Raw genomic sequence first — 12,009 nt, 5'->3', positions numbered from 1 at the left:
TATTTTAACATTCTTCCCACAGTTTTGCAAAGTCTTCCCTTTAGTCTCTTATCATCTTCCAGTTTTTTAAGATGGGCTTTTAATTTTCATTAGCTTACTTTTTTTTGGATGGTCATATATAATAACTCTATTTTTGTGATGCTTTGCAAGCCATTGTTGAATTTCATATGGAGTGGCTTAATTAGATAACCAACATACAAATTAAAATCATACTCTTGCTCTAGGCCTAATAGTGGCAGTCACTCAACTGGCCAGGTATGCAAATCTAGATCCAAAACAAGTGTTCCTCTCAATCAAGATTTACTGTTGCCCACCTGGAAACAAGACAGTGGCCAATGTAATGCACTAGCTAGCTCTGGATTTTTCTGGATAGTTTCTATGAACAGCTCTTAACTGCTTTTAGTCTCTAACCTTTCTACTGACAAGCAGAACTTGCATGTATGTTCCCAGCTCTTGAGGAGACAGGATACCTATTTTTTTTTTCCACACATGGCTGCACTGTTGAATGCCTGCATGCCCTCTCATCTTATGCCCCCAAAAGGCCACTTCCAAAGAGGGAATAAAGGCTTCCATTTGTTGGTTCTGTCCTTCTCTGAATTCTGAAGAGAAGTTTTATGATACATGTAGACAAGCTCCACTTTGATCATCTCACTTCAGGTCCATAAATTAAGGTTTCTTACAGTTTATGCCCTACACAGGGACCCTTCAGACCCCTAAGGGTTTATTTTCAGACTGTATTACTTTTCCACTAGCTATCTTCTGAGAATTGGTAAAAATTCACATGCATCATTGTTATTGTTATCTAGCTCCTCAGAAGCATGAAAAAACATTTTTTTAATTCTTCCTAAGTCATATAGTAATAATTACTTGGAAATATTATTTTTATTTTATAACCTATACTTATTCATCTTTAGAAATAAATTTTTAATGATTTTCATAGGTTTCTGACTCTGAACTTCTGTGATCTTAGAATAGAAAAAAATCTTGACATATTTCTATTTTTATTTAAAGTACATATACAGTTCATTATCATGTGTATTCAGGTGTGTTTAATGTGTGCACATTAATGTATTTGTGCATTCATAAATACTGTTCCTGCTTTTAAAGTAAATATTTTGTTTTCCAGAGTCTGACTGTTTTACAGTAAAATGTGACATCTCTTCAAAAAATACTATAATAATCAAAGTATTAATATATACCCTCTAGCATAGCAGACATTTAAAATTTTTATTTAGGTAATGTTCTGTCTTCCTATCTGAACTTATGCCCAAGACTTTCATTATGGACATAAAATAACTTTTGTGGCTCTAACCTAAGGATTCACATTTGTCTTTGAGTTTATTTATTGTATGGGCTCTCTCTGGTGATGGCATCTAGAATGGAAAATTTTTGAAGGAGAATGAGCAGAAAATGAGCTGAAAAGTGAAATAATTATGCATTGAATTCATACTAAATATTTGTTTTATTTCATTAATAATAACTAGGTTATTTTTCAATTATAACGTGTCATTTTAGTAGTTATGATTTGAATTACTAAACTCTGAATTAACTTTGCTTAGTAGGTATATTTTAAACTAAAAAGCGCTCACATTTTGCAATACATTTTGATGAACAGTTCCTCTCCTAAAAGTGACAAGTGCAGAAGAATGTTGTTTTCTTTTTGAGCTATCATTCAGCCACAGTATATTCTCAGCACCACTTTTAATTGGGTGGGTGGGACATTGTCCCCAACGCATCAGAAATTTCTCCATTTTACAGATGCCTCACTACCACTTTAAATTGCTTTGGGAATTAGGGAACAATTATAATAACTGTTGCACAATACATATTTACTCTTCAGGTCTATGGAATTGGGCATCATTTCTTGAACCTGGCCTTAATTCATATAGTTGACATGAATGTTACGGAAAATGTAGATATTTCTTATACTAGGTAGAAATAATGTATCCTTATAAAGGTGAGTTCTGAATATCTTGAAACCATGAGTTTTCATTCATAATTTGGACTAGTACTAAATATGAATTTATGATGTGAATAAAAATTAGGCAATATAGATATAAATTTATTAGTACTGAATAGATTTATGGTTTAATATTATCATTATTATAATCTGTCCCATCTTGGTGAATTCATGAAGCAGTTTCTGCATGTATCTGAATTTCTCTGAAAACAAATTGTGAGGTAAGTAAGGTAGAGATTTCTATCTCTGTTGTACAAATGAAAACCTGAGCCTGTATGTTAGAAGAACAAAAAGAACCTCAAACTAAGAAGTTTTGTAACTAATTCCCAATATTTTCACTAGGTTAAGCATAAGTGTTCCAGTGACTTAGGTGACGCCATATATTTTTTGGTGCTGAAGCTTGTTCTTATTAGATATCTACTTATTAATACTGATAGAAAGAAAGAAGTGAGAGAACAATGTGGGCCTATTAAGTTTTGCTGAACATGAGTCCATAAATGCTGTGCAGGAACTTCTTTAAGAATTTAGAAAGTAAGTCTTATACCTATTCAGTCAAAATTCATCTATTATGTGCAGCCAGTGGGTCAGGCCATATTTGTACAGGAAGGAGCAAAATAAGTAAAGTGGTTTCCCATGTCTCTTGTTATCTCTCAATATAGAAAGTGACCCAATTAAAGTGCTGAGAGCAGAAGAAAACCAAAGACAGCATGACAGGTCTGGCTCAAGGTAAACTGGATCCTTGAAGGAGTTTCTGCTTGGGATGGGACAACAGAGAGCAGGTGCAGAAGTGGCTTAGCATGCTAACATGCGTCATAGTCACATCTGTCTGAAAGAGGAGTTCAACAGGCTCCCTGGTCCTGTACCCCAGAAGGGCTGGATCTGGAACATTGACACACTTTCTGGTAAGTCAGTGTCTTGCTGTTATCTTCCTTTGGTATTCATGGTGGGCTAGTCAGAGTGCTCATGTCCCTCATCTATGGCATCCCTTGACCAATTCTGAACTCCACTTCAGTAAGATATTGACTTATCTTAACAAGTAGCATAGAGTGAGCATAAAATCATAGCACAAGAAGTGTCATGTTCTGAGATATATGATCAATCTCAAGTTCCCCAAAACCTCTGTGATTAGACATTAAGACCTTGAAAGTGACCATTTTTTCTTTCCATTGTTAACTGCTTACAGTTAAGTTTTGCCTTTATCTCAATTTATTTGTATCACCAACCATTTTTTTTGTAAATATATTGTAAAGATTTTAATGCAACCTCCCAAGCATGAAAGTAGTGGAAAGAGAATGGTTTTAGATTTTTGCTCTAATGATACATTAGCTGTGTGATTTCAAGCAAGTGAGCTAATGTCAAGTGCACTATCTGATACATAGGAATCTGTGAGCTAAATTATTTTGGTGACTTTTTTTCTACTTAAGAAATTTGGGGGGTAGTGCTGGTATTACACTGAGTTAATAAAGATTAAAAATTGGTTTGAGATTTAAAGGTCTCATCTCTCATGTAGGAATCCAATATTCTTTCATCTGTGCCTCTCATCAAGGTTGAAACTTTCTACTTGGTGTTCTGTAAATTATTTCTGAAGTGACAATTTCTCTGTCTGGTTTGGCTTCTGACTCCAAGACATTACACACAGGAGAGAAATTTTCCCACCTCTCTTCACAAAATGAACTGCATATTGGAGTGAAAGTTGAGCTGGTTAACCTGAAAGATGGTGCTGATTATGAAAAGATGATTTTTGTGTGCATGTGGCAGGTAGCAACTACGGACAACCTAATTAATCTAGATCTCTCAACTTCCTTATGTCATATTTCTGCTCAAAAACCCCATAAACTGAATCCTGTGATGTCAAGCTTAGAGGGTAGCTAACATCACAGGTCTAAACATTCACTTTGTGCTTTGTTTCTCCTAACAGACTCCTTCCTTCTCAAATAGATTGTCAAATTCTTTGTCTGACTTTTGAAGCTTTGTATACACCAGCCTCATGTGCTTTTAGCTGTGTTTCCCACCAGTCCTCCACAGAAACTCCCTGTTTGAAAAGCAGGTGCTACGATCCTGCTGATCCTAAATGTTGCTCAGTCTGTTTCTATTTGGGGTATTTTTTTTTCTTTTTTCTTTTTAATGTCAGACATTCTTCTTTTTTTATATATTTCTTCAGATCTGCCTAAATTTGAAATTCTTTCAGAATTCTATCTTTACTTGTTTCTCCTTAGCCTCCCTCTGAGAGTTCTAATGAAATTCACCCTGGACACATGATTGAATCATACGCTCTATGATTTCATCATATGCTATATCAAATGGTGCCACAAATCTTTTCCTCTTTCCCTGGCTTAACTGTGTACTTTTATTAGCAGACGTGATGAGTCATACTTTTTCTATCCTTTCATCGATTGTTAAAATTTGCTGAATGAGGCTATCAATAATGTCTGGCAAAAAGATTTATCCTTTCATATGAATTTGTGTTTCAAAAATATTCATTTCTGTAGTATACTGAACAGCAACAATATGTGGCTCTGCAGTTTACTGGACAATGCAAAATATAATCACTTTGGCTTTTTTTTCCAGGTTGTTAAATCAGTCCATGTAATAATGCAAAAGAATATCTACTGGGATCAAAAACATCTCGATGAGCTGCCAATCACACTAAGGAAACTGACATCTTGCTTCTGAAAAGCTGTCCTCATACCAGCTGCTTTATCACAGCCTGTGGAAGTTCATTAGAAATGCAAATTCACAGGACCTGCTCCAGGCCTACTAAAAGAGAATTTATGTTTTAACAAAATTCTCAGGTGATTAACATGTGCATAAAAATTTGAACTTCTGAAGTAGTGGATTATTTATATTTACATCAAGAGAGAAAAAATCGACTGTGCTCTGTGGCAAAACAATGTGTAGTAACCTATTTGAGTTGTAGCACATAGAATTTTAGATCTCATTGCCAAAAAGCTGAGTGTAGTGCTCCATTTTATACTTATTGCATGGATAATCTTTGCTATATCCTGTCTTTCACATTTGATAAAAATTTTGGGATAAGGCGTATATTTGTCTGCCTTTTGTGAAGTATTACATGCCATACATATATGCAAATATACTTACTCATTATTATTGTTTCCTCACATTCACTGAAACAAATAAATCAAGGATAATTCTTATGTCATTAAAGAAAACATGTGGAGAGAGTGTAGGTATTGTTTCCCACAGATTCTCCATCACAGGAAGAGTTAGTCTACACAGTGCTTGTGTCCTATACGATTAAATAGAAAGAGTGAATTGTTTCTGTGAAATCAACAATTAACTTTAACTTTGAACTGATATTACATTACTGTATACATGGTTCAACGTGCTATGATGTAATGGTTGCCCTTATGAAAATACATATTTAACTCAAAAGAGATTCAGAATTTTACGTAGATTAAGAAATGTGCTTAAAAATCAAACCTGATTTAAATTGTGAAAATTCCTGTTGATCAGGAGTTAAAATTCTAGTCTTTGTTGTCTTTTGCTTTTTCCACTCTTCTCTTCCTGTGCTTGATGAAATGAAGTAGTCAGGTTTATAGCTTGCAATATTCTGGGGCTTTTAGAAAAGTCAAATAGGAGTGTCCTCATTGATAGGAGTATTGCTACCAAATTTGCTTCTGATCCTAGATATATCTTCACATATAGATACGGGATTCTAGATATATCTTCACATAATCAAGACAGGACAGAGGAATGCTCAGTATCCTGTCACAGGATATTGCAGTTTAGGCACAGACACTGTTGAAGATAACTGAATGACACTTTTGAAACACTCTCTCTTTCATCCTACAATGTTTATTCAAGAAATTTGTTACATTTATAGTTTGGCCATAAAAAAATTTAGGCCAACCTGCCTTTGACATCCTAAAGCTGGGATATGGATAGGACAAATGCAACATTTGTGAGAGAATTCATTCTTCTAGGACTCTCTGGTTACCCCAAATTTGAGATGAGTTTCTCGGCTCTGGTTCTAATTATGTACCTAGTGATTCTCAGTGGCAATGGTGTTCTGATCATATTAAGCATCTTTGATTCCCGTCTTCACACTCCCATGTACTTCTTCCTGGGCAACCTTTCCTTCCTGGATATCTGCTACACATCTTGTTCAGTTCCCTCAATACTGGTGAGTTTAATCTCAAAGAAAAGAAATATTTCCTTCTCTGGATGTACATTGCAGATGTTCTTTGTATTTGCCATGGGATCCACAGAGTGTTTACTTCTTGGTATGATGGCTTTTGATCGCTATGTGGCCATCTGTAACCCTCTGAGGTACCCCATCATCATGAGCAAGAGGGTGTGTGCACTGATGGCCTCTGTATCATGGCTGTCTGGTGGAATCAATTCAGCTGTGCAAACCTCTCTTGCCATGCGACTGCCATTCTGTGGGACAAACATTATCAATCACTTCACTTGTGAGATCTTAGCTGTCCTCAAGCTGGCTTGTGCTGATATATCCCTCAATATTATTACCATGTCAATAGCAAATATTATCTTCTTGGTTCTCCCACTGCTGGTCATTTTCTTCTCCTACATGTTCATCCTTTACACCATCTTGAGAATGAACTCAGCCACAGGGAGACACAAGGCCTTTTCCACCTGCTCAGCGCATCTGACTGTGGTGATCATATTCTTTGGTACCATCTTCTTTATGTATGCAAAACCCAAGTCCCAAGATCTGAATGGGGAAGACAAGTTGCGAACTTCAGACAAGCTTATTCCTTTGTTTTATGGGGAAGTGATCCCCATGTTGAATCCTATCATCTATAGCTTGAGGAATAAGGATGTTAAAGCTGCTGTAAAACATATGCTAAACCAAAAAGGTATTCAATAACACTATCTGAAAATGCAAGAGGTACAAGATGGACTCATGTTAAAATTGATGGGAATATTTTGGTAGAATCCTAGGAAGAAATACTTTATTCTGTCTTCATTATCCTTGTTCAGCAAGAATGGTTGAGAATCACAATATGCTACAAACTCTGTTTCAACATGTCATGATCCAAATCTCATAATCATCATGAATCCCATTTGAATCCCATTTTTGGTGATGCATAAATAGAGTTTTCCCAGTGGACTGTGTGGATCAGAAGAGAACAGTCACCTTTAAGCTTTGGAAATGGAGACAAGAGCACAAATTCTCCAATTCTAGCTAAATGAAGTTGGAGACATATTCATTCTTTTTAAACCATACTTGTCTTACTTGTAGGAAATAAATAAGTAAAATACAGTTTTTAATGTCATATAATTTCAATCACTTGGAAAAAAACAATTGACATAGTACCAGCATCATACTGTCTTCAAATTTCCGAACTGAAACTGAGACTGTATATCAAATACTGAAAGTTAATAGTTAGCACCTCTTATTTTAAACTAATAATTACTAAACTCAGGTTGCCCTCTGTAAAATTTGCCCCATTAATAAATCACATCCTTCTTGACAACCCTCCAATATCTATGTAAAGAGATCAGGCCAGAAGAAATATGTAGTGTAAAATGAATGTTGGGAGCTATTTCACTATTGTCCCAGTGAGAGGAGAGAAACTATTCCAACTGAAGCTTAGTGAAGAGGCTGAGAAGAGCCCCTTAAGATTTTGAGAGCTTACAAAGGAAGGAGAGTCTGACTTCTGGCTTGATGAGTGAAAGCCTAAGAAGGTCTGAAGGATGCAGACTAGCAGAGAAGCCAGTTTAGTGGAGAGAGGTGGGTGGGTACTGCAGACCAGAAATAAACAGAAGCATTTCAAATCTGCCTGAGGTATTCTCTCAGGCTCAGAAAGAGTGAAAAAAGGTGTTAGTGAATGGAGAACGAAGATCAATTCTTGTTATTTTACAATAAAGGGAAATTCCTTGATAAATATAGAATGATTTTATTTATTTATTTATTTATTTTTGGTACATTGCTTATTAAAAAGTCTGATGTTGAGTACAGGCTAAATTTGGGCTGTGCTATCCAGATTTCCCATGGCCTCTTAGCTCATTATGATGGCTGGGCTTTGACTTCATTTTTCCATTCAAGTTTCCTTTTTGTTATTTGTGGGAAGAACACAACCTCTCTATATCTCCTACTCAGATTCTCTGCTCTTTGCCAACCCACTTCCTGCAGATCAGTCCTGGTTTCTACCCACTGTGATCCCTAAACCCTGCTGTGTTGTGACTGTCCCACAGAGCTGAATATTGTTACTGCAGAGCACCTTTGGCTGCTGGCTTCTCTCCTCTGTTGGACTTTGTTGGTGTTGACCCACAAGGCGTGAAGAAGAACATGTAAATGATGGCCCTAGAACATCTGGTGCCCCTCCTCCATCTCTTTCGCAGGCCCTATATTTACATCTGATCTTGTTTAGTTGTGTTTAATGTTTGACCTATTCAAATAAGATTTTTGACCAGTAAAATAATATTATTTCCATTGTTTTAGCCAACTCCTTAGAACCTAACCTTAATTTCCCCCCCTAACATTAAGAATCTGCATCTTGTGTGCAACCTTATATCAGGTTGAACTCATCACCTTCTGGGATATACCATAGATATGTATGAGTGGACGCAATCTGGCTTTGATATAGACAATTGTTATCATGTTAATCAATGATCAGAGAGCTCACAGTCTGGAAAATAAATCATACTCTGGAATATCAGAAAATCTCCAGTAAATTCATATTTTCTAAATTACAAAAAAATCAATGCATAAGAAAGAAAAAGTACTGCACTTTTAGCCATCTCCCAAAACACTCATTTTTAACATTTTGTGATTAACTAGGAGTCATATATTCCTTATGTTTTTATTTTGATTTATTAATAGCTGTATTATAAGCACTTGTGTTTGTTTATCTTTCAAATGTACAAATTTTATCAATTCTAATAAGTGAAATGAATAGACCGGATAATATGAACATTTCTATTTCTGGCAAAATTATGTCCATAAAGGTCATATTATTTACCTTAAACACTGTAATATGAATTTACTCAAAGATTTATGTCACAGTCTCTCTATTTTTTTCTGTATATATAACACAGAAATATTTACATTCATATGTACATTTTTCTCAAACGTCTTGGTAATGTTGATTTTTAAATATTTTGCAAAAGAACAATTTAATAAACTCTGTACAGAGATTTACAAATTAAATAACTACCAACAAATGGTCATCTTGTCATTAATCATACCCACTTATCTCCTTTCTCTAGGTTATTTTGAGGCAAATCATTGACATAACTACATCATATTATACATATTATTTGCCAGATTAGTGGTGTATGCCTGAAATCCCAGCCACTTAGGAGGGTGAGGGAGTGCAATACGAAGTTTGATGCCAGTCTCAGCCACTTAGTGAGACCTTCAGAAACTTAGGGAGACTTTGACTAAAAATTAAAAAGGACTTGCAATGTAGCTTAGTGGTAAAAGCACCCCTGGGTTTAATTTCCAGTACCCAAACCAACCAACCAAGCACATTATTTAATGTAGTTATATCCTCAATATATTAATTATGTGGATTTGCACTATTTGGCAACAATCCAATGGCTACCATTCACATTGTTGTTCAATAGAATACATCTTCTGCAACCTGTAAGTTCTGATATGAATGATGCCTTTGCCATTGAAGCAATAGGACAATGATGGAAAAGACTGGTGTCTGCCATATAGGCACATGAGCCACATGAAATCCAACATTTCGCATTCCACTGGATAGTTACTGTAAGGTAATGCAGGATAGATGTTATTTGATTTTCTAAGTTTCAAGAGCGGTCACATTTTAAAAGTAAGTACTGTATATTTGCAAAGAATTGGATCTTTTTAAAAAAAACTTTATTAATTAATTAACTTATTTTAATTAGGTATATATGGCATCAGAATGCATTTTAATTCATTGTACACAGTTGCAGCACAACTTTACATTTCTATGGTTATACACAATATATAGTCACACCATATGTGTACTCATACATGTACCTAGGGTAATGATGTCCATTTCATTCCACCATCTTTCCTTCCCCCATGCAGCCTCCCACCCCTCCCTCCTCTTTACCCAAATTCCTCCATTATTTCCGATGGCTTTCCCATCCCTGTTATGGATCAGCATTCACTTACAAGAGAGAAATTTTGGCCTTTGTTTTTGGGGGATTGGCTTTTTTTGCTTAGCCTGGTATTTTACAACTCCATCCATTCACCTGCAAATGCCATAATTTCATTCTCTTTTAATGCTAAGAAATATTTCATTGTTTATATATACTACAGTTTCTTTAACCATTCATCTATTGAAGATCATCTAGGTTGCTTCCATGGTTTAGCTATTGTGAATTGAGCTGCTATGAACATTGATGTGGCTGCATTGCTACAGTATGCAGATTTTAAGTCCTTTGAATATACAGACTGAGGAGTGGAACAGCATGTTGGTTCCATTCCAAGTTTCCTAAGAAATCTCCATATTGCACCAATTTGCAGTCCCACCAGCAATGTATGAGTGTGTCTTTTCCCTCACATCCTTGCCAACATTTATTTGTTGTCTATATTCTTGATAATTGCCATTCTGACTGGCGTGAGATGAAATCTTAGAGTAGTTTTTATTTGCATTTCTCTAATTACTAAAGATATTGTCTTTTACAGAGCACTCGAGATTCCAGAGTGTGTACTTGTGTGAGATATTAGTAAAAATATAGGACATGGTCCTGACAGAGGAAGAAATTTCAGAACTAAAATGAGAATTATGAAAGTTTAGTTTTTACTTCCCAGGCCAGGCCAATTTTTTTTTTTTTTTTTTTTTTTTTTTTGGTACCAAGGATTGAACTCAGGAGCACTAAACCCCTGAGCCACATGCCCAGCCCTATTTTGTATTTTGAGTTGCTTAGTGCCTCACCTTTACTGAGGCTGGCTTTGAACTCATGATGTTTCCTCCTCAGCCTTCAGAGTCCCTGAGATTATAGGTATCCACCACTATGCTTGATCCCAGGCCAATTTTAAGCAACTGTCTTTTACAATGTTTTAGTCGCTGTTAGCTTATACATGTATCATGTTTTGCCATTCGCCTCTCATTCCTTGAATAGAATTTGAGCATATACCATGTACCCCAAATGTTAATTTCCCCAGGAGAACACCAGGTATGTACTAGCACCCTCTAAACTACCTTAGGTGGAGTATGACAAGGATCTCCCCTAGATTCCACTTTTATCGGCAATTGCTTCCCATTCTTTCCATTCTTCATTTATTTTTTCCAGATTATCCTCCCTTGGATAGAAATGTTACGCTGAACCACAAAGTTCAACATATACAATGTTGATTTCCTTTTAATTACATGTATTCCATATAAATTTTAACATTCTTCCTTCAGTTTTAAAAAGTCTTCCCTTTAGTCTCTTATAATTTTCCAGTTTTTTTAAGATGGGCTTTTAATTTTAATTAGCTTACTTTTTTTGTGGATGGGCATATATGATAAGTCTATTGTTTGTGATGCTTTGCAAGCCATTGTTGAATTCCATATGGAGTGCCTTAACTAGACAAGCAACATCCAAATTAAAATAATACTCTTGCTCTGGGCCCTAATAGTGGCAGTCACTCTACTGGCCAGGTATGCAAATCTAGATCCAAAACAAGTGTTACTCTCAATCAAGATTTATTGTTGTCCACCTGGAGACAAGACAGTGGCCAATGTAATGCACTAGCTAGCTCTGGCTTTTTCTGGATAGTTTCTATGAACAGCTCTTAACTGCTTTTAGTCTCTAACCTTTCTACTGACAAGCAGAACTTGCAGGTATGTTCCCAGCTCTTGAGGAGACAGGATACCTATTTTTTTTCACACATGGCTGCACTGTTGAATGCCTGCATACCCTCTCATCTTATGCCCCCAAAAGGCCACTTCCAAAGAGGGAATAAAGGCTCCCATTTGTTGGTTTTAGTCCTTCTCTGAATTTTGAAGAGAAGTTTTATGATAGATATAGACACACTCCACTTTGATAATCTCACTTCAGGTCCATAAATTAAGGTTTCTTACAGTTTATGCCCTACACAGGGACCCTTCAGACCCCTAAGGGTTTATTTTCAGACT

The 12,009-nt window shown here is 35.8% G+C and overlaps 1 protein-coding gene across 1 annotated transcript; it reads left to right on the top strand.

Moving 5' to 3' along the window:
* The first annotated feature begins 5,858 nt into the window (after positions 1–5,858).
* Positions 5,859–6,812, top strand: LOC114083943 (olfactory receptor 13C3-like). Its single transcript, XM_034635653.2, has one exon. It carries the CDS (start codon positions 5,859–5,861, stop codon positions 6,810–6,812), a length of 954 nt encoding a protein of 317 aa, XP_034491544.2.
* The last annotated feature ends 5,197 nt before the right edge of the window (positions 6,813–12,009 follow it).

Source organism: Marmota flaviventris, chromosome 13, assembly GCF_047511675.1.
Source record: "Marmota flaviventris isolate mMarFla1 chromosome 13, mMarFla1.hap1, whole genome shotgun sequence".
Classification (NCBI taxonomy): Eukaryota; Metazoa; Chordata; class Mammalia; order Rodentia; family Sciuridae; genus Marmota; species Marmota flaviventris.
This window is presented reverse-complemented; position numbering and strand designations above follow the sequence as displayed.

Excerpts from the sequence above, each read along its gene's own strand:
- LOC114083943 (XM_034635653.2), top strand. The coding sequence starts at position 5,859 with ATGGATAGGACAAATGCAACATTTGTGAGAGAATTCATTCTTCTAGGA.